Source organism: Odocoileus virginianus, chromosome 29, assembly GCF_023699985.2.
Source record: "Odocoileus virginianus isolate 20LAN1187 ecotype Illinois chromosome 29, Ovbor_1.2, whole genome shotgun sequence".
Classification (NCBI taxonomy): domain Eukaryota; kingdom Metazoa; phylum Chordata; class Mammalia; order Artiodactyla; family Cervidae; genus Odocoileus; species Odocoileus virginianus.
Genome location: NC_069702.1, coordinates 18,308,920 through 18,332,910, shown reverse-complemented (window position 1 = coordinate 18,332,910; position 23,991 = coordinate 18,308,920). Strand labels below are relative to the sequence as shown.

Genomic DNA, 23,991 nt, shown 5'->3' with positions numbered 1-23,991 from the left:
ATTACATATCTATTTTTCTTTAGTCTTAATTATATATATATATATATATATATATATATATATGTTTACTTATTTTAATCATGTGTACATGAAAATCTGGGCTTCCCAGATGGACTAGTTGGTAAAGAATCTGCCTGCAGTGCAGAAGACCTGGGTTCAATTCCTGGGTCAGGAAGATCCCCTGGAGAAGGAAATGGCAACCCACTCCAGTATTCTTGCCTGGAGAATTCCAAGGATAGAAGAGCCTGGCAGGCTATAGCTCATGGGGTTGCAAAAGAGTCAGATATGACTAAACGACTAAACAACATGAAAATCTATATTTTTATTATGGTGCCTCACAGTGTGAATTTTTTAATGTGTTGTTGAACACCATTCATAATTTCTAACGGTGGCAATTAACCCTGGTTCTGGCATGTATTCAAATGTTAGCTCATTGATGTATAATAAATTACAAATATTTATTGAATGCCTACAGTGGGCATTCTATACTGGGGATATTTTAGTGGATAAGACAAAGCCCCAGTTATCATGGCATCTGCTTTCAGACAGATGATTCTGAAATCTACAAGATTATTTTTAGCCCCGTTTGAGAAACTGAACCACAGGAAGATCAGGCAACTGGGATATGTTAAAGGAGAGACTCAAACCTCAGTGAGCTGTCACCTGGACTTGCATTCTGCTGCCACTGGTATCAAGAGTTCAGAGGACAGGTCAACAGAGCTCAAATAATTGTTCTATTAGTTTATGTGCTGAAGCTGCAATAAATTACCACAAATTTAGTGGCTTGAAACAACACAACTGATCTTACAGTTCTGGAGGTCAGAAGTCCAAACTCAGTCTCATGGCGCTAAAGTCAAGGTGTCGGCAGGGTTGGGACCGTCAAGGGGCTCAGAGGGGATAAGCAGTGTCCTTGTCTTTCTCAGCTTCTAAAGGTCACCCACATTTCTTGGCTTGTGAACCCTCTATTGCCTCACTTTAAACTCTTGATTCTGTCATCACATCTCCTAGTACTGACTTGACCTTCTTGCCTCCTTCTTGGAAAGACCTTGTGATTACACTGCAGTTGCCTGGATAAACCAGGATAATCTCCCTGCCTCAAGCTCCTCCTCAATTATATCTGCAAAGCCTCCTTACCATATAAGGTGATATATTTTCTGGCTCTGGCATTAGGACATGGACATCTTTGGAGGGTTGTATTCAGCTTACTATTGTTATGGGCACCATATGGGTTAAAACTTGTGCTTTGAGAAAAAAAAGTCATGGCTGGGGTGGAAAAGGGAGTGCTTTCTAGTAACTGCATTTGCAAAGTATCTTTTCTGTACAGTTCAGTACTACAGCTTGGTATTAACTTTGCTTGGGCTGTCATAACAAAAGGGTGGTTAAAAACCACATTCACTTTCTCATGTTCTGGCGGCCAGAAGTCTGAGGTCAAGGTGTTCAAACGGCTGGTTTCTGAAGCCTCTTTCCTTGGCTTGTAGACAACCATCTTCTCCCTGTGCGTTCAGTCATCTCTCTATGTGTCTCTGTGTGTATCCAGACGTCCTCTGAAAGGAACACCAGTCACAATGGTTTAGGGTTTACCCCAACAACCTCATTTTCACTTACTAACCTCTTTAAAGACCTTTTCACCAAATATGGTTATGTTCTGTGTTACTGAGGGTGGCTTACAAATTTACTATATGAATTTCAGGGCAAAACAATTCAGCCCTTGACAAGTTTTAACATATACCAAACTCTACCTAGTGGGGCCTTCCTGGGTGGCTCCTATGGTACAGAATCTGCCTGCACTGCAGGAGACTTGGGTTTGATCCCTGGGTCGGGAAGATCCCCCGGAGAAGACGAGTCACAGACAAGGCCAGATCATCATGGGCTTGCCAGGTGACTAGACTTTTAGTTTGTACTCGGTGACTGGGAAGGTCCTGGAGGGTTCTGAGCAGAGCAATGACATGATCTGATAGAGGACTTAAAAAAATGATTCTGGCTCCTGTGTTGAGAATATTCTGGAGGAGGCAAGGAAAGAAATAGTTATTATACTTAACCAATATACCACTATCCTATAAATTACAATCGGCTGAGATAAAAAACAGAAACTGAAATAGTCCCTGGTGACTGCCTGCCCATTCTAGTCCCTATGGTTGCACACAGAGGCTTTGCAAATAAATGTCAGGGTTGAAAATAACACCAGTATGTACACGTAGAGTAGGTAAAAAAAAAATTTATTTCCTTACTTAAATTCTCCTAAAACATAAAAACCAGAATGGTTTCCTGAATTACAGCTTTTGGCAGTAAGTAAAGGTCAATGCAAAGAACAGTAAACCCCGACTTTCTGTAGCAGCTTTTATTTTTTCCCCTAAAAACAGAGTCTACTTTCCCAGAGACATTCATTTATATGAGACATATATGAGTTTTTATTGCTAAAGTGCTAAAAACCATGTAATTCCTGTAACTCTAGATGAGGATTACAATAGCAAGAAAGCATTAAATACTCCTGGTCACCGCAAATCCTAAACAGTCCCTGGTTCCTGTGACAGGAGAAGAATCTGACATATGCATACTTGAACTAAAATCTAGGCCAAAATGCTCTAAAACTTCATCTACTGGTTTGTAATTTAGTAACATACTATAAGACTTATTCAAATCTAATTATGTGGTAACAAGACCTGAAAGTGTTTTGTAAAAGTTTGTTTCAAAAATTCCTAGATAAACTTAATCTTAATTTTCTATTCTATTTTCTATATTTTTCTTTGTTTCATCTGTCTCCTTTGCTTTCCACAAGTTCCCAAGGACAATCCCTAAAAAAATTATTAGTCCTATTGTTCGGTTGGAGGTGAACTTTTCCCAACAGTCTTCAGGTCTGTGGATGTCCAGAGTGTAAATCTAGGAGGAAAGAGACATGCTTGGTCTCAGCATCACAGATAAATATGTCACTATGAAGAAGATAACGTAGAATTTTAAGCAATGGGAAGCCTTTAATGCACCTGAGAGTATTTCCCAACGTAGGAAACAATCGACCATATCTTTCAATGGCTAGCCTCTAAGCTGTCCTAAAAACCAGCACTTGACAGGTGGAGGAACACGTGGAGAGGCAACGCATGCTATTTCTAGTTCTATTTAGAAAGTTCTTCCTTACACTGACTGATCTAAGATCTGCTTTCCCCAGCTCCTACCCTCCATTTTAGCTTTATTCTTTGGAGCAGTTTCTCAACAGAAGAGCAAGTTACATTTGGGCAGGACAGCGCTCTACTGTGCAGGGCTGTCCAATGCATCGAGAGATAGTTAATGTACCTGGCCCTCCCTCTGTTTACATCTTAGCATTCTGTTCTTATCTTGCCTTGGTCTCAATGCCAGTGGGACCCGAACATGTGAGTGATTAGTTTGCAAACCATCAACAGATGCCCACATTTAAAAAACATGGTTATGTTGATCAGTTTGCCTTCAGAGTAATTCAACTTGAGTCACAGGCTTAAGACATTGCTCAAAGTTTTCTAGACATGCATCAGAAATAATTACAAGAAAATCAGAAGGAAAAAAATATCTAGGTTTAGGTTTATACTGTTTTTCTAAAATAATACAGCTAGCTTTTTTATATGGCATACTGGGGCAGGGAAGGGACAGTCAATCGGTATAAACCAAGCAATTGTTTTAGGAAGTGTCTTGCTTAGTGAAACAGAGAGGGCATTTGGTTTAAGTGATTTTTATAATTTATGCCAAGGGAAAAAGAGGGAAAGGAAAGAAAAAGACCAAACCTGGTGAGCCAGATGGGCTCCTACGGCAGCCAGGGCCGCGTAGTAGGGCGCAGTCTGGCCGCTGCTCACTCCCACCAGGCTCAGCGCCCCCAGCATGGCCACACTGAAGCCAGTGAGCCACTTCCTGGTGTCTTCACGGAACCGCAGTGCCGTGGACTTAAGCCCGATCAAAGCATCATCTTTCTTATCCTAACATTGGAGAGCAGTAAGAAATAAATTTTATTGGGATTTAATTCACATCCCACAAAGTTCACCATTTTTAAGTAGGTAATTCAGTGCGAGTGTGCGTGCTCAGTCACTTCAATCAAAGCCAACTCTTGGCAACCCTATGGACTATAGCCCACCCAGCTCCCCTGTCCATGGGATGCTCCAGGCAAGAGTAATGAAGCGGGCTGCCATGCCCTCCTCCAGGGCATCTCCCTGACCCAGGGATGGAACCCACATCTCCTGCATTGGCAGGTGGGTTCTTTACCGTTAGGGCCACCTGAGAAGCCTGGTGCGACCATCACTAACGTCTAATTCCAGTAGAAACTGTGACTTAAAGACCACGCCGGGACTCCCACGTGGTCCAGTGGTAAAGAACTCGCCTTCCAATGCAGGGGCTATGGGTTCAGTCCCTGGTTGGAGAACTAAGATCCCACATGCTGCAGGGCAACTAAGACCATGTGCTGCAATAAGAGCCCGTGAGCCTCAACTAGAGAAACCCATATGCCACAACAAAGACCCAGCATAACGAAAAAAATAAAAACATAAAAACCATGTAGATATACCGTAAGTTGTGAAAAATGACAATAACTCAGAAACACAGTTGATCAAAAATGAATGTGCAGGCCAAATCGAAGTTAAATATTACTGCTAAAATGATGTTCCAGGTCTATTTCTATGTATCACTGTACTTTTACAATCCTATACGGACTTCTACTAAATTAGAAATCAAACTCAAGTCTAATTCTTCACATGGCTCTTCTTTACTTCAGAGTTCTCAAATCTTGATGATTTCCTATATATTTCAATCTTGCTAAAATCAAACATGTAGAAAAATAATCACTTGCTACCTAGCCACATCCATTCAGATTTCACTTCCAGCTCAGTTTATTCCTTGCTTCTCCCAACAAATCCTTCCTGTTTAAGTAGAGCGAGGTCTTGATGATTAACTCACACATGGCAGACTGGTCTGCTCTAGCAACTTTATTTGTAAGCATTTCTATTTTTGTTGTAATCACGGTCATGTGACATTAGAGACTGCATGCAAAGTGGGCATGGAGGGAATGTACCTCAACATAATAAAGGTCATAAAAGACAAATCCACAGCAAACATACTCAATGGTGAAAATCTGAAAGCTGTCCTTCCAGGATCAGAAACCAGATGAGGATACCCATTCCTGCCACTTTTATTCAACATAGTACTGGAATTCCTTGCTAGAGCAGCTGAGCAAGAAAAAGAAAGAAAAGACACCCAAATTGGAAAGGAAGAAGTAAAACAATCACTATTTGCAGATGACGTGGTTTCATATATAGAAAACCCTGAAGATGCTGCCAAAAAACTATTAGAAACTATAAATATGTACAGTAAAGCTGTAGGGGACCAATCTGATATAGAAAAACTTGTGTGTTTCTATACACTGAGCTTGCAGAAAGAGAAATTAAGAAAATAATCTCATTTACAGTCACAACAACAAAATACCAAGGAATAAATTTAACCATGGAGGTAAAAGACCTGTACTCTGAAAATATGAGATATTGTTATAAGAAATGAAGACACAAAGAAATGGAAAAATATTCCATGCTCATGGATTCAAAGAATTAAAATTACTAAAATATCCATACTTCCTAAAGTAATCTACAGTCAATCCAACCTCTTTCAAAATACCAACAACTTTCTTCATAGAAACAGAAGAAAAAATCCTAAAATTTGTATGGGACTAAAAAAGACCCTAAAAAGCCAAAGCAATCTTGAGAAGAAAGAACAAAGCTGGAGGTATCATATATCCTGATTTCAAATTATACTACAAAGCTATCATAGTCAAAATCACATGGTATTGGCAGAAAAACAGACACACATAGACCACTGGAAGCAGAACTGAGAGCCCAGAAATAAGCTCACCTGTACATGGACAATTAATTTACAACAAAGGAGCAAAGAACATAAAATGGAAAAAACTTTCTTTAATAAATGGTGTTGGGAAAACTAGACAGCCATGTGCAAAAGGAATGAAACTAGACCACTATCTTATATCATACATAAAAATGAACTCAAAATGGATTAAAGATTTGAATGTAAGACCTGAAGCCATAAAACTCATAGAAAAAAACATAGGCAGTACACTCCTGACTGATGTCAGTCTTAGTAATATCTTTCTGGATATATCTTCTCAGGTAAGCAAAACAAAAGCAGAAATAAATGAATAAGACTACATCAAACTAAAAAGCTGCCTAGCAAAGGAAACCATCCACAAAGTGAAAGGACAAACTACCCAACGGGAGAAGATATCTGCAAATCATATATCCGGTAAGGTGTTAATATTCAAAATATATAAAGAACTCAACAAAAAAAACTCTAGTTAATAAATGGGCAAAGGGTCTGAACAGACATTGACCTGAAGAGTTTTTCTAAAGAACACATACAGATGGCCAACAGGCATATGAAAAGATGTTCAGCATCGTTAATCAACAGGGAAATGCAAACCAAAGCCATGAAGAGAGATCGCCTCATGCTCGTTAGAATGGCTATAAGAAAGACCTGAAATAACAAGTGTTGACAAGGTGAGGGAGAAAGAGGAGCCTCTGTGCGCTGCTGGTGGGAATATAAACAGGTGCAGTCAGTGCGGAAAAGCAGCATGGAGATGTCTCAGAAAGTGAAAACAGAACTACTGTATGATCCAACTATTCCACTTCTGGGTACCTACTAAAGAAAACAAAAACACTAATTCAGGAAGATGCCCATGTGCCCCAATGTTTATCACAGCATCATATACAAGCTAAGATATGGAAGCAGCCTAAGTGCCCATCAACAGATGAACTGACAAAGATGTGTTATATCCACACAAAGGAATACTATGTAGCCATAAAAAGATAAAATCTTGCCATTTGCAATAACACAGATGGACCTTGAGGGTATTATGCTAGATAAAACATTATATTAAATAAAAAGTCAGACAGAAGAAGACAAATACCATACAATTTCACTCACATGTGGAATATTAAAAAAATAAATGAACAAACAAAGCTAAACACAAAGATAGATACAGAGAACAGATTAGTGGTTACCAGAGGGGAAGGGGCTGTGGAGAGGGCAAAATAGACAAAGGGAGTCAGCAGTATGGAGACGGGTGGAAACTAAACTTTTGGTGGTCAGTGCCCTGAAGTGTACACAGAAGTCAAAATACAACACTGTACAATGACACGCGTAACATGATAAACCGATTACCTCAATTTTTAAAAAAAGTCTAAAGAATAAACCTTTCCTTTTAATTTGCTTCTTAAAGTTTCTAAGACAACAGTTAAACCAAAGTTACAAAAAAGGATATTTCTTTACCTGATGGGCATAGATAGTATCATATATCAGAGTCCACATAATTCCAGAAAAATAAAGAGGAAGGCAAACAGATGGATCACAGGAGCCCTTGACAGCAGACCATCCAAGCAATGCTCCCCAATTAAAGGTCAACCCTACAATTAGTGAAACAGAAAGAGAAGAAAAGTCTAAATGTACTTCAGAATCCACAGGGAGGGAAGGAGGCAGCTGCACGTATTGAGTGCTTCCACGTATTAGGCTCTGTGTGCTGTTTTCTCATGTTTCTTTCTTAAATTCCCCCAAGTGTCTATGGTAGTTATTGGCAACACTTTACAAAACAGGAAAACAGAACCCGAAAGGTTAATTAAAAACTACATTGCTAACAGAGAGAATAATACCCCACAATAAATAGGGGGTTCTGTGGGAAGAACATGTGTCCTACCTAGTACGACGCCTGGCATAACCAATAAATAGTAGAAGCCTTAGGGTTTGCACTCAGGCCTGTCTGAGTCGAACTCCTGGGTCCTTTCCTTTATGGCTGTATTTCCCCTTCAAGTTACAGAAACAAGAGTACAGACAGGAGCACCGTTCCTTACACCCTCTCTAAGGACCAAAACCAAACATCCACAGGGCGACAACTGCGAAATATCTGTGTGTCAGCCTAATCACCTCCCTCAGCTTTGGATCAGATACTGAACTGCCTGCTAGACATGTCCAACCTGCAGGTCCCTCAGGCACGCTGACACACGTGCTCCGTGGGACCGCAGACGAGAGGCACTTATCAGCTGAGGAAGAGGGATTCTAAGTGGAAACACGCAGCACAGAAGGAAAAAGAAAAGGGAATCTGAGGCACCGGAGAGACTCGCTCCTTAGACGGTGAACGCCTTTTGGTCCTTTTTATTTTTCTAGTACTTGGCGTGATTTCTGACACAAAGTAAGAGTTAGGGTTTCAATAAAGACTTAAAGTAAATGCACCAGCTTTCTTAACACTCTTCAAGATTATTCTAGGAATAGAAGAAAAAAATCTAGGAACAGTCATTCCTGCAATAGATTTTGACTTACGTACCTATCTTCCTCTTTCTACCAACATATATTTGTTGAGAACTGTGATGTGCCAAGTGCTATGTTAGATGCAGCGCCATCCATATACAAAGAATACTTTATCTTCTAGGCGTCTACAGTTTATTAATGGGGAGAGAGGGCAGGCTCTCAGGATCTTCCTGTTAATTGCTGCTGTTGAAATGAGTAAGTGCCATATTAGAGTGCTATGAGAGAGGCTGGCTAAGTCTAAGGAAGGCTTCACAGAGAGGGAGGAAGCGCTCACAAACTGTGACCCTAGTTCTCAAGTCCACGGCATCTTCAGGACATCCACATCAATCACCTGAAGAAACCGGTAGGCTTGAGGCAGCCAATTTTTTTCTTCGTGACATACCCAGATTTTTACAAACATTTCAGGAAATAATGATGATGACCTTGGTAAACGTCCAAGATTTTTTAACCAATAAAAGCAGCTAACTGCCCTCTTTTAAAATATGAAAATCTATTCTTGGTTTGCAAAATTTCAAGACTGACCTGACACTTTATCTCTGTCACATTACACACACATCTGTATGATATTATATATAAAAGTACAGCTTGAGGGTATTGAAGGAGATACTTATGTAGTTATTTCAAGCTCACCCAAGGCTAACTGAGGCCAGTATGTAATTCGTTTCATTAGCGGGTAGGTGATGACAAGCAGTAGGGAGGCTGCTCCAAGAGCTATACTGAAATCAAGAAAAAAAATATTACAAAGATTAGTGTCACCATCTCTTAAAAATTGCTAAAAGATATCAACAGTAACACTAATTAGGAAATGATTTATCTTGACTTATACCTTTTTATTTGGTAAAATTTTCTTCCTAGACCTTGATTCCTGAACTTTAATTAGTATACAGGATGATTAGAAAATACCTGAAGTGCTATACACAGGGAGCTCAGCTCAGGGATCTGTGATGACCTAGGGGGGCGCAATGGGGGGCGGGGGGTGAGAGCGAGGCTCAAGAGAGAGCGGGTATATACGTATACTTACGGCTGATTCGCATTGTTGTATGGCAGAAACTAACACAACACTGTAAGGCAATTATCCTCCAATTAAAAATAGCTTAAAAGAAAATATCTTCAGTGTTATAAACACCCAACCAAAATAAGAATAGCTGACACATATATCGCTTTCATGTATTAGGACTACTCTAACCGCTCTACATATGTGAAGCCATAATAATCTTCACCACAACCCTAAGAGATGGGCAGTTGTATCCTACATGGTTGGTTGGTTTTTGTTTTGTTTTTGGCAGATGGAAAAACTAAAGCACAAAGAGAAAGTAATTTGCCACGTGTTGTAACAGCTGGTCAGCAGCAGGGTTGGACTCAGGCCTAAGGCATCTGGCCCCAGTATCCAACATTATATTCCCCATATGCTCAGTTCAGTTCAGTCGCTCAGTCGTGTCCGACTCTGTGACCCCATGAATCGCAGCATGCCAGGCCTCTCTATCCATCACCAACTCCCGGAGTTTACTCAAACTCATGTCCATCGAATCGGTGATGCCATCTAGCCATCTCATCCTCTGTAGTCCCCTGTTCCTCCTGCCCCCAATCCCTCCCAGCATTGGGGTCTTTTCCAATGAGTCAACTCTTCGGTTAGGTCCCATATGCTACTGTCTGTCTACATTTCGCTTTAAAACATCGAGACAGCAGGTAAACTGAGATGTCCTAACAGAGAATGGGAGTCCAAATACCCCTTCCTGTATGCATGACAAGGCATTATTTCTCTGGAAGATAAGGTCACAGAGCACCTAGGAAAGGAGGACAACATGAGAGGTTTTCAGGAGCTCACAGCTCACCTGGCATTACCCCTCCAGGAATAACCTTTCAAAGTGTTATCACTCGACTGATAAGATATCACTTGACTTTCAGGATAAGATATGCAGTAAGTCTAGCCTCCATATGCTTATTCGCTGAGCTCCTCCTCTTTTCTGTCTTACTGAAGCACTATATGGTAAGCAGCCATCTGATACACAAAAGTTTAATTCTGTCTGTGTTTAAGAGGTACACAGATGAGTCCTCTTTTCTTCTGTCGCTGATTAGGGCTATGACTCTGGGAAAGACCCAGTTCCTCTTTTTGCAAAGTGAATACCATCATTCCTGCCTCTCCTGCCCCTACCACTTCAGAGACACTAGGTGGATTGGAAAAACTATACAAATGGGTTTATACACACACTCCCACGCATGCACCTGGAAAACCTAGGGAAGTGCCCTGAGTCCTTCAGGCAACACACAGTGCAAGTCGTGGAGGTGGTGTAGGATAAACAAAATTGCTGATCTCGTCATTCCTTTGGCTGAAAGCATTCCTGACTTTATACAATATGCGGTGATTTACTTAGATTGTTAACTCAGACTGTTAAACAGATGCTTGATTAGGTAATGAACAACTTTGTGATTCAGGTATTTCAATTCTACCTTATATCCACTTCTGCACCAAATGACAGATTTTATGCATGATCATGAAAACCACATCTACTGTACCTGTAGTGATTGAGACACAGAAGAACGCCCAGGGCCAAGGTCAGCTGTCCCCCAAGAAAAGCAAAGGACTGAAAAGTTGAAATGTCTCCAGCAGCTATTGGGCGACTTGCTGTTCTTGTAACCTTAACACATAAAACAGATCCCTTAGCGTCGAGAAATAGCTCAATTATTTACTTAGACATTGACTCAAATGACTGGCCCACAGTACCAACTAAGACAGATACATGAATAAAAAGTGAAAACTGGAAGTACTGGCAAGAATCAAAGTTCCTATTTAAAACAGCTTTGAAAAGAACTAAAAAGTCCCACCCTTCATTCCTCTTTCTGCCGCCCATCCCCATCTACAAACAAAACAAAGCAACATCCTGATCTAACTATTTAGCTATCCAGCTTAGCAAGTATATGCTCTATTTTCAGATAGCAATGAGGGACAGAAATCACGGGACTGTCAGGAAAGGAAACTGCAGAGCATGTCAGATAAGGGTGCTATCACGTGAATGCTATCATGAGTATGGGAAGCACTGCAATCAGATGTCAGATATGAAGAAAGAAGACAGATTATCTGAGTCTGAAAGTGGGAATGGGACTTTCGTGGTGGTCCAGCGGCTAAGACTTCGAATTTCCAATGCACGGAGCCGGGGTTTGAAACCTTGTGATTATTCTAAACTCAACCACAAATAAACAGCATAACCAAAATTTTCAGCACAGCTGGAAGCTGAGAACTCAGGATCTGGTATCAGAGAGCCTAGCATTTGAATCCAATTCCATCACTTATTGGCTCAGTGAATTCTGGCAAATTACTTGACCTCCCTCAGGTTTAGGTTACTGACTTACTAAAGGAAAAAGAAAAGAGAAGAAGAGGTAATAATAGTGCCTACCTCACAGTGCAATGTCTGAAGCCATAAATATTAACTATAATTAATATATTTTTGTATGACTTATATCAAGGGTTTAGCAAACTATGGCCTGTGAGCCAAATTCAACCTTCTGTTTTTATATGGCACTATGAGCTAAGAATGGCTTTTACTTTTTTTGGTGATTGAAAGTAAATCAGATAAAGAGTAAAGTATTGTGCCACATGCAAGTAGGTTGAAATTTAAATTTCAGTGTCCACAAATAAAATTTTATTGAATCAGTGACACGCCCATTTTCTTACATACTGTATGTGTCTGCTTTCATGGTGCAACAGGATGCAGTAATTATAACAAAGACTACATGGCTCACAAAGCTAAAATATTTACTATCTGGTCCTTTACAGAAAAAATGTGCTGACCAGATTTAGAGCATGCCTCACTGTGCAAAGAAATAGTTTGTCAGAAACCGTAATGATTCATCTTGGTTAGTGCCAGAACTGAATGTTTTATCCTCAATTTGGTTCTTGTAGTTTCAAGTGGAAATAATATTTATGTTCTTATATTTGAGTTATGATATTATGCTTATTCCTGCCAGTAGTTGAGTGTTACAGTATGCTACTTAATCTAAGAGTTATATTCGCATCGCACTGTTGAATCCTTATAACAACTGTTTTTAGCCACTCGAAGTTCTTGTCCCTTCTAAGTTTCAGGAAACTGAGACAGAGAGGCTCAGTAACTTTCCAAGGTCACAGATATGAAGGTGGCACAGTCAGTCCAGTCCCACCAACCACGGTATTAATCACAAGGTTACACTGCCCTTTCAGTATGATGGAAACTGCCTGGCTAACTAAACGTGAGAGCTGAAAATAAGGCACTCATCAAAAGACTAAAAACAATGTAACATGATGATTTAAAAACACATCTATGAAACTAGCATGCTCACAGCTGACAAAATCAAATCATTAACACCTGTGCACTGAGATTTTTGGACATAATGTTTATCACATGACTAGCAGACTGCATACCTCCATCAACAAAACACATTTAACCCATATAACCTGATAGCAACTCACTTATCATTTAATGTATTAGCAATCTACTTAGTCATCTACTACATTAACCAAATGGAGAAGGAAATGGCAACCCACTGCAGTATTCTTGCCTGGAGAACTCCATGGACAGAGGAGCCTGGCGAACTACAGTCTATGGGGTTGCAAAGAGTCGGACACGACTAAGCAACCAACACACACACCTATTAAGCAAAACCTTCAGCCGTAACATATACTTAAGGATTTACAGCCTTTAAGAAACTATAAGGTAAGCATGACAATTTGACCAAGGTTTTTAACCCACTCCCTCAAAGAGATGCTCATAACATTTTAAAATTCGTGTTAGCAAAACCACAGCTATAAAACACTCACTTAAGTGTTCTGCTGTATGTCAACCTAGACTCTGGATTCTTTTAATCAGTGAAAAATGGCATGGGGGAGATGTGAGATATCTAAGCAGTTCCCTTTTATCTAGGGAGGAAAAAAAAAATCACTTAAGAGAAAACTAAAATGGCTCTACTTTGTTAATTTTAGAAGTAGAAAAAGTTAGTTGATTATGTTATTTAAAAGTTAATCATGTTATTTTTTAATTAAATTTTTAATTAAACTTTTTTTTGGAGATAATTTGTGGATTAATATGCAATTTAAAAAAATCTCTGTATTTTAAGAAATATAGAAAGCCTATGTATCCATTATCCAGTTTCCTCCAAGGGGAACATTCTGCAAAGCTTTACACTATCACAATCAGGAAACTGACACCAAGCTGCTCTCAATGTGTTCAATAGCTATTCCGAAGGGATATACACTAGAAGCCTCATTCACATGGTTATACAGAATGAGAAACCGACCAGGATGTGCAAACCCCCAACTTTCCAATTAAGAGAGTGTGCATCACTTGGCATGGATCAAGGCATCCCAACTGGGTCAGCGAGACACAGAGATGCCTTTACTGTGCAACACGTGACTCTCTGCCACTGTCCTACCCTCCAGCCACACACACACAAACCCAGAGTTGCAGGCATCAAGCATCACAGACTTTAGCTCACAGCCATGCCTCTCCAGAGGCAGATCCAGGTCTGCCTAGGGTGACCTTCACCTTCCAGCCAGCCTTTATTTTTGGCATCTTATTCTGTCATAGTTTGAAGGTCACCTCACCTTACCTGAAAAAGTTCTCTCTAACCCCGTCCATGATGCTATATGGACACCATCTCTTGATAGCTAACAGTACTAAACTGAAGTCAGCAATGATATCTTTCATCCACGCAATCCCAGAATCTGTCACTGTGTCTCATTCACAGTGGGTATTTGATAAATGTTTTTGTATTAAAAAATATGGATGGGGAATACATGTAAATCCATGGCTGATTCATGTCAGTGTATGACAAAAACCACTACAATACTGTAAAGTCATTAGCCTCCAAGTAATTAAAAAAAAAAAATACTAATGTGAACTAAAAATTATAGGTGTGCTTTACTTAAGGAAAACTCACACTCACAGGAAAGGCAAACCCGGGAAGATTATTCATGTTATGTGTTATATGATTATTTACTTTATATAATTCATCCTGGATTTCTTACAAAGTGAAAGTTTACTTGAGTATTTACTCAAGCATTTAACGAGCTTGTACTTGTTACAGTATGGCTGCTGGAATAAAAGGCAAACAAAATGGACCTTTCCCTTGAGAAAATAAATATAATATATCAAGTTTTAAATGAAGTTTTCTCTGGGGGCTTGGGGAAGGTGGATAAGGAAGACTGGCATTTTCTATCCTTTCTAATTTTTATACTGAGTGTTTCATAGTAAGCATGTATTGTTTTTTCTAAGGAGAAAAAAAATGATGAAATTATGTTTTGCAGATGCTAGTAGGGCTGCCTTGGTTCATTTAAACTAAGGTTTGATTTACATAGGAATAGTTATGGTCCCCAAAGTTCTCAAAGGAAGGGCTGACGGTTCTTTCAGGCACCCACGGGTTCAGGATGGAATTTTCAATCTCACTTCCAATATCCTTACTCTGCCCTTCCAAGTTTGAATTTATGCTGTGAAGAGGAGGTGCACACGGCCCCCACCGCCCCGCTCCTGGGTTGAGAAAGAGCTCCCCGCACTTTGCAGCAGCAGTTGTTCAGAGGATACCGGCACTTGTTCTGCTGATTTCAGCGAGGACACTGGGTGACCCCGGCCCTTTATGTGGCGTCCAAAAGGCAGGCGACGGTCTTACTCTGCAGAACTGAGAGGAGCCCCTCTGTGCCCTTCTGGGACGAATCTACCTTTTTATCAAAGTCCTGGTCCCACATGTCGTTAATAGTGCAGCCGGCTCCACGCATCAGAACAGCTCCTGTGCCAAACAGGGATAACATGTACCAATCTGGGAGACAGCCTGGGTCCGCTGCCAGACCAATGCTCCAAGTACACGGCAGATATAGCAGCCAGGTTCCTGAGCAAAAAGAGAGAGACAAACAAGCGTGCAGATTCAAGTTAGCTAACTGCTTTCATTTGCTTGAATGCTGCATCCAAAAGAAGTAAGGAACACAAAGTCAAAAGCACATGACAAAACTGGGAAAAGAAACTTGAAACTCATGTCACAGAGGACTATTCTCCCTAATATGTAGGGTTCCCAGAAATTGGACAGACATCAACAGCCCAAATGAAAAAAATGGACAAAAAACATAATGGAAAATGCAAATGGCTTTTCTACCCATGAAAAGATAGTCAACCTGATAAATACACACCAAAATTACATTGAGATAATATTGTTCACCTATCTGGTTGACAAAACCCAAAGTCTGACACATACTCTGGGGATTTGGATACTCATGTATTTCTGATGACGTTACCAATGATCCTATGGAGGGCAAGGTGAGAATTTTTACTATATATGTGTGAGTACGTGTATATATAGGCACATGCATACACATATTAAACAAATATATACATTTGAACGTGTGTTCACTATGTCAGGAAGGACACATTAGAAAGTAACATATGCTTTCAGGGAAGAGAACCGGTAGGGAAAAAGGAGTGGAAGACGTAGTTTTCACTTTACACCCTTGTACCTTTTGAATGATGTCATATGCATTATTATATGTATGTATTACCTGCTCAAAAAAGTGAATAAAACTTTATTGATTGCTGTTAATACAATATAATAAAATGACTTGGGGAGAGAGGGATTAACCTTTTTTTAAAAAATATTTTGCTAGAACAATACATGCACAAACGTGAGTAGTTCTTGTACTCAGCTCCTAAATGAGATGAAATTAAGCTAAAACCAAGGAGACCATCGGGATGGAGATTTCACACATGGACTTTAGTAGATATCCTATGATCAAAAGAATAGATATCCTATTTTCAAAAGAAAACTTTTCAACGACTGTTTGGATATAGTGACTATTAGATAAGTTCTAAGCTTTCCTTTCCTATTGAGAAATATAAGAGTACAACAACCCCCCCCCTCCCCCAATCCCTCAAATGTGTCCCTCTGGCATGAGGATTAATTTAGGCTGATTACCTTTAAGAAACAGAAGACTGAGGAAGTTTTCTTGTTATAGAATAGCACTATCATCACATAACTGCAAAAAATATGGGCTAGGTGTGCTGCAGGAAACTTGGTAGGGCAGGGAGACCAGAAATAACTGTTTATTGAACATTTGCTTTTCTATCTCCAGTGAATTATCTTCCTCCCCAACCGTTTGAGGTTCCAAACCACTACCTGCAATATCCTGCCATGTCTTTAGCTGAAGATGGTATTTAAGATGAGGATATTTTGACCATTTTGGTGAGTTGCTCAGTCTTCTTGGGTCTCTCTCCAGCATTCATACAATTAAACTTTTGTTTGATTATCTCCTATTAATCTGTCTCATGTCAACTTAATTCTTAGACTTAGAAGGGTGGAGGATAATTTCTTCCTCCTCCAAAAGTGAAATAGGACACGAGGCTAAAGAAATCAGATACTGCACGAAAATGGTCAGATGACAACGCCCTTAGGATCATGTTTAAGTCTCATTAAATTTAAGCTTTATTCATCTGCAAATATTTATAAAGCGCATGCTTTGTACCAGAGATGTTCCAGGAATTGTGAATACAGTGATGACTAAGAGAGAGATGGCTTCTGCCTTCGTGCAGCTTGTAAATCAAAAGGGAGAAACCCAGCTAAGCAAACAATAACAATAAAATAGACCAATTCAACAAGAGGGCAAGTGCAGGATCCCACAAAGGCATAAAACAGGGCTGCCCAAGTTAACTGGGGATGGAGCAGGGAAAAATGAGGAAAGCTTTTCCCAAAGGGGCTTAAACACACGCTGCAGCAAAGGCAAGGAGAGGCGAGAACACTGGAGGGAGCCGTCCAGAGCGGAATCAGCTCGTCCTGGAGACTCACACTCAGCACGTCCCATTGCAAACAGCACCAACAACGACGTTCGGCACGGCTCCTGATGCTCTCTCTGTGCAAACTCGTTTAATCGTCAAAGACACCCTCCTAAAGCAGGCACTATTATTACTCCCATTTCACAGATGAGGAAACAGATGCACAGACAGGTTAAGTAATACACAGTGGGTGGTTTCAGCACTTCCTTTTCCCTTTTCCCTGCACCTACCAGGAGAGTTCAGAGGGACAGGAGTGGCTAGCTGAACCTGTTCTGATAGAAAAGAAAGGACGCTACTTCACAGGCATTTTCCTGGTGCAGTAAGAACTGAAGGTTTCACTTAAAAGAGAATTCTAAAGACAAAGTTGTGTAATCACCTATAGCATTTCATGTTGGCGTCAAGATTTCCTTGGCCGTAAGTCTGTGTTATAGGTTCCGCATGCATGGATGGGAAGCTGTAGGGTACTCCTACAGATGAGGAAGGTTTCTCTAGTGAAGGTTCTAGTGTCTGCTCCTAGCAAGTGATACCAGACACTCATGTATATTAAATCTGAATGTTCAGTCTTTCTTATCTACAAAAGAGGCGAAAGAACATCTACCTCTTAGAGTTGTTATGACAATGCTAATGACAGTGATAATGAAAAAAACAACTACAAAGTCAGCGTTTGCCGGTGACAGGTGCTGTCATATAATACTTTTGATTCTCACAATAAACATATGCGGTAGGCTATTATACTTACTTAACAAACACAGAAACTGAAGCATTGAGAAAGCAATCTGCCCAAAGCCACACAGCCAGACTTAGCCAAACCTGAACATGAAACAGTGAGTCGCTCAGTCGTGTCTGACTCTCTGTGACCCCATGGACTGTAGCCCACCAGGCTGCTCTGTCCATGGAATTCTCCAGGCAAGAATATCGGAGTGGGTTGCCATTCCCTTCTCCAGGGGAATCTTTCTGACCCAGAGATTGAACCCAGGTCTCCTGCACTGCAAGCAGATTCCTTACCTTCTGAGGCCCTAGGCAGCATATTAAAAAGCAGAGACTTTGCTGACACAGGTCCATAGAGTCAAAGCTATGGTTTTTCCAGTAGTCATTTACGGGTGTGAGAGCTGGACCATAAAGAAGGCTGAGTGCTGAAGAACTGAAGCTTTCAAACTGTGGTGTTAGAGAAGACTCTTGAGAGTTTCCTGGACTGCAAGGATATCAAACCAGTGAATCCTAAAGGAAATCAACCTTGAATATTCCTTAGAAGGACTGATGCTGAAGCTGAAACTCCAGTGCTTTGGCCACCTGATGCAAAGAGCTGACTCACTGGAAAAGACTCTGATGCTGGGAAAGACTAAAGGCAAAAGGAGAAGGGGGAGGCAGAGGAGGAGATGGTTAGACAGCATCACGAACTCAATGCACATGAATTTGAGAAAACTCTGGCAGATATTGAAGGACAGGGGAGTCTGGTGAGCTGCAGTTCATGGGGGTCACAAACAGTCCAACACAACTTAGTGACTGAACAACACCATAGACAAAACATGGCAGAATTCAGTGTAGCTGGAATTCCAAGTCCAGGCAGTTTGCCTCCAGACTATCACTCTGGATATCTAAATCTCTACATAACCATAAATTTTTCCTTTTTCCCTCCTGATACTCAGCAATGTGTTTTTGTCTTCCCTATGACACTTTAGCGACTGATTATCAACATGACATTTTCTGTTCTCTCCCATGAAGAAAGATAGTGAGGATACAAATAGGTTTTAGAAAGATATACTCATTACAGAAAAAGTAAAACTTTCTGCACAACAATGTGACTGTACTTAGTCCCACTGAACTGTACAGTTAAATATGGTTAAAATAGTATGATTTATGTTATGTGACTTTTACCACAATACAATTTTTTTAAAAAAAGAAAAAGTAAAAACTCTCTGGGAAATTACAAACAAATTGAGCAAGCATTCTGAAAGGTGATGAGTGGACCAGAGAACTTGTATAAACTGAGTCTAAGATTCATGTACTAATAGACACTCTCTTCAAGACAACACAACAGCCACAAATGCAGTAAAACCAGTTATACCACCAATTTAGTGGAAAGAGCGCCACCTGCTGAAACTTCCTGAAATAATGGAGTCTGTGACATGGTTGTAGGAAGTTGTAATCCCTTCTGAAAAACAGTGAAACCCACTTTTTAACAAGAGCAAACTTCAGCAAATTAAAACATCACACATAGGGGCTTCCCTGGTGGCACAGTGGTAAAGAATCCGCCTACTAACGCAGGAGACATGGGTTCGATCCTTAATCCAGGAAGATCCCACATGCCACAGATTAACAAAGCCTGTGCGCCACAACTACTGACCCTGTGCTCTAGAGCCCGAGAACTCCCACTACTGAGCCCACGCGCTGCAACTACTGAAGTCCACGGGCCTAGAGCCTGTGCTCTGCAACAAGAGAAGCCAGCACAGTGAGAAGCCCACGCACCACAACCAGAGAGAAGGCCCTGCTCACTGCAACCAGAGAAAGACCCACGCAGCAACCAAGACCCAGCTCGGTCAAAAATAAATAAAATTATAAAACCATACACATAATACCCACAGAAGAATTTAAGTAAAGAAAAATCAAATCTGGAATTCTACTACTGGCAATCTATTACTCTTGGCAAACAGCAGGGACTCAAAAAAATGCTTGCTGAATGAATTCTAATAGTACTGAGACTGCCTGGGTGGGGCTAGTGGTAAAGAACCTGCCTGCCAATGCAGGAGATGTAAGAGACCTGGGTTCGACCCCTGAGTTGGGAAGATCCCCTGCAGGAGGGCATGGCAATCCACTCCAGTATTCTTGCCTGGAGAATCCCGTGGACAGAGGAGCCTGGCAGCGACGGTCTACAGGTTCACAAAAAGTCAGACACGATTGACGCGACTTCGCACACAGCACAGTACTGAGACTGTTACTAGGTTGTCTGAAAAGTCCTACAGTCATCTTATTTAGAACCAAAGCAAGCAGGCAGGTATCCTCCTAACATACCTAATACTATTTATCCAATCTTCTCCAATTCCAATTTCTCAAGTCATGGCTAACATTCTCGTGCATTTATTATGTCAAGCACTGTTCTAAGGACTTGACACTTATTAATGAATTCTCATGACAACTTTACAAAATCAGTATTCTTAGTATTTTCATTTTACAGATGAGACAAGAAGGCCCAGAGGGGTAAAGTAACTTAACCAGAGGTCCCTCAAATGAGCAGAGTGAAGACTCAAAGAAGTCTGGCTCTAGAGTTTTACTCATATATAAACTCTTTACAGTCTTATTATGTGGTCCAGCCTCTAAGGGAGAAGCCAGAGATTTATGGAAATGGGACTTACAGCAGTTGCTGATATTAGATGTCCATAAGCCTACATGACGGCTCTGTAACATAGATCCCAACAACAGAATAACAATGATTAGGCTTCAGGTTAGAACTAGGCTTAAAATTTTATGCCTATCAACTTGAATCTGGCCCCAAAACGTCACGGGTCATGATGGCAGGACTGTGCCTATCATTTAATTGACTTTTACACTTTAATTGCTGATTGTTATAAATGCTTAGTGCTCTGATCTCAAATGATAGTGCATAAATCTAGAATACAAAAAACAAGGCCTAATTTGGGGGTCTTAGCTGAGCAAAGGTGGCGGGACTATATCTAGGCATTTGAATGTATTTACCATTCACTGCAATGGTACATGCCGTCAGCCAGATTACCTAGAGTTCAGCCTCCACCCCTCCCTCTCCTCTGTCCATTCTTATTCCGTCCAGCTCTTAACCAGCCTTGATGCCCACTATTCTCTATGCTCAACTGGGGTTCCAGACGAGCTTATATCCTTAGTGTACCAACCCTCTACCCTTGAGTCGTTGCAGAAATAATTCCCCCACCAATGAGGAACTCTTTCCTCCTCTACAAGATCTACCTGTCCTTTGAGGCAGGGGTCCCCAATCTCTGGGATCTAATGCCTGATGACCTGAGGTGAAGCTGATGTCAGAATTATAGAAATAAAGTACACAATAAGTGTAATGCACGTGAAAAGTGAAGTCGCTCAGCTGTGTCCAACTCTTTGCGACCCCATGGACTAAACAGTCCATGGAATTCTCCAGGCAAGAATACTGGAGTGGGTAGCCCTTCCCTTTTCCAGGGATGGAACCCAGGTCCCCACACTGCAGCTGGATTCTTTACCAGCTGAGCCAGCAGGGAAGCCCAAAATGCACTTGAATCATCCCCAAACCATGCCACTCTCCCACAACCCCCAACACTGGGAAAAACTGTCTTTCTCGAAACCAGTCCCTGATGCCAAAAATGTTGGGGACCACTGCTTTGAGGTACACTTTCTTCTCAACTTTTTCCAACAATGAAGATTCACAATACTTACTCTTTTCCTGCTGTACTTACTATCTGTATCACTTATATTTGATCCCATACTTTCCCAACTCACCCACTTTTTTTTTTTAACCAGACTGGGAGTTCTTTGAAAGGACAAAGTTGCCCAGCTCTTTCTATCCCTAAGGCTAGGTGATGCTGTAGGACTTCAATCTTTCAATATTACTGCCAGGCTCTTCTAGATATTAGAAATAAAAGTCCCATATAAGTGGAGTTTATGCTGTATTGAAAAAGTGTATCAACCAATAAATGTATAAGGCTAGCGGCGAAGATTATGAAGAAAAATGAGAGATAAAGAGAGAGAGAATGAAGTGAAAGGTGAATACGTTACACAGAAAATTCAAGGAAATCCTCCCTTAGGAGGCGACCGTGAGCTGATAAGTAGTACACAAGTGCAAAGCCTGCAGCATTCGAATGAATTAAATCTTTGGGCTACAAACAGTGTAGGGCAAAGAGCTAAGAAACTCAGCATCACCCGGTCTGGCTCTCCAAAGAGCCCTGGTTTCCTCTGCATTTGCTGTGGGGGCCTTGCAGCATTATGGGAAAGATGAAACATAATTAATGTGGAAGTGCTTGCAAACTGTAAATCTGCGCAAATGCAGGGATGCGGGCACGGAATTTCCGCTCGATTCACAACTTACAAACACGGTCTGTGCAACGAGCGGAGTTTCTGCCCCGCTCCGGTGCTCAGGATTCAGGGAGGCGTGACAGCCGGCCGGGCACTTCGGAGATCGCCCTGTTCGGGTTTCTCGAGGGTAACGAGCACCTGGAGGCCAAGCCGCGGCTTTCGGGCTTCATTTTCTCGACGCCCGCAGCCCCCGGACCGCCGCGTCCGTCCGCACTCACCTATGGGCTTGTCCAACCGCATGAGGCGCAGGTAGGGCTGCAGAGGGCGGGGCGCCGAGTTCACGACCGCGGCTGCAGACAGGCTCAGCGGACGCCTGCGCGGCCCCCGCCCGGCCGACGGCTGCCAGTCCGCCGCGTGGGGCCCGCGGGCCGCGTGCAACAGGGCCAGGGAGCGGCCGCGCGCGCCCCACAGCCATGCCTGCGTCCCCGCCCGCAGGGCCCGCGCGAGTCCCGCGCTGCCCGCGCCCAGCATGGCGCTCGGGAGAGCCTGGACCCGCAGGGGCCTGACGTCATTCCCCAGCGTCAGGTCAGCGGCAGGCTGCGCGGTGACGTCAGCGGGATGACCGTCCGCGTCGGTCTGGCCCCACGGCTCAGTGGCCTGCCTGATCCTTTCGAGTAACGTGAAGTGGAACGCGTCGCGGTCACCTAGCGCTGTGAAGGAGTTCCTCAGAGAAAGGAATTCCTCAGAGAAAGGAATTCCTGGTATCAAAATACGTAGCAGTTATTATAGGGAAAAGGAAAATAAAACCACCTGAGAAAAATCTACTGAAGCCCAATACTGGTTTGCAGTAGCAACGGTTTCCTTTTTAAAGCTAAAAGGTCACCAAGCGGCCAAAAGCCAAGAATGTAAACTAAAGCCATATTCAGGGTTAAGGGACATTCATTGCGCAAATGAAAACCTTAAATTTGATAGTCAATTCACAGTTCGTATAACCCAGAGGCAGCGAGTGTATGGGGCCCTGTGAGCTTGCAGCTGGAACATCTGGTCTGAGCGCTTCTCCTAGTCAACTCCTGGGGGGCGCTGTGTCCAGGCCCCTTGACAGGCACTTTACATGTATTATCCCATTTAATCATTACTGAGTGACTGTGGGCAAGTCTCGCGTTTGAATTTTAGTGTTCTAGGGAATTAGTTTAGTCTTTAAGTGCCTATCTTTAAAACCCCGATCAGTAATTCAGTGATATCTTGAGTCTCCAGTGGTGGTGGCCTAGGAAATAGTCCTTAATAAATTTAGGAAACTAGTTCACAACTAGTTCAATAACTCCGGAAGCTTGCTCAAACTCATGTCCATCCAATCGGTGATGCCATCCAACCATCTCATCCTCTGTCTTCCCCTTCTCCTCCTTCCAGCATTATGGGAAAGAAGAAACATAATAAATGTGAAAGGGCTTCCATACTGAACACTCTGTTCAATTGTAGACAGCAGGATCCAGGCACTGGGAAATTTTATTCGATATTTGTAAAGGAAAAAACATTCTTCCGTACCTGTTTATTCTCAACTACTGCACTATATGACTTGTGACACCAGACGTGTGGATTTTCCACACAACAAATGCTTCTGCAACACCCAAGTGTCCTGAAATTTTACTCAATTCTGGAGCTCTCTAGCTGGAGTTTGCATCAGCTCCCACAGGTTTTAGGCTGAGTCCTGTAAGATTGGTGATAGCCCCCTTTCAGTGAAAGTGGCTCAGTTGTGTCTGACTCTTGGGGACCCCATGGACTGTAACCCACCAGGCTCCTCCTTCCATGAAATTCTCTAGATAAGAATACTGGAGTGGGTTGCCATTTCCTTCTCCAGGGGATGTTCCCAACCCAGGTATCGAACACAGGTCTCCTTCAGTGCACGTGGATTCTTTACCTTCTGAGCAACCAACGAAGCCCA

The 23,991-nt window shown here is 41.8% G+C and overlaps 1 protein-coding gene across 1 annotated transcript; it reads right to left on the bottom strand.

Moving 5' to 3' along the window:
• Positions 1-2,199: 2,199 nt before the first annotated feature.
• COQ2 (coenzyme Q2, polyprenyltransferase) lies at positions 2,200-22,632 on the bottom strand. The gene is made up of 7 exons (XM_020892866.2): positions 22,331-22,632; positions 14,993-15,159; positions 10,825-10,946; positions 8,941-9,026; positions 7,282-7,415; positions 3,747-3,935; positions 2,200-2,877 (listed from the first exon to the last, which is right to left on the bottom strand). Exons 1-7 carry the CDS (start codon positions 22,581-22,583, stop codon positions 2,713-2,715), a joined length of 1,116 nt encoding a protein of 371 aa, XP_020748525.1. The 5' UTR covers positions 22,584-22,632; the 3' UTR covers positions 2,200-2,712.
• Positions 22,633-23,991: the final 1,359 nt, after the last annotated feature.

Bases quoted from the DNA above. Each gene is read 5' to 3' on its own strand.
- COQ2 (XM_020892866.2), bottom strand. From the start codon at position 22,583: ATGCTGGGCGCGGGCAGCGCGGGACTCGCGCGGGCCCTGCGGGCGGGG. The intron at 15,160-22,330 runs GTGAGTGCGGAC...CTTTTTGCTCAG, and splicing joins GCGGTTGGACAAGCCCATAG to GAACCTGGCTGCTATATCTG. The intron at 10,947-14,992 runs GTAGATTCGTCC...TTATGTGTTAAG, and splicing joins ACCAGGACTTTGATAAAAAG to GTTACAAGAACAGCAAGTCG.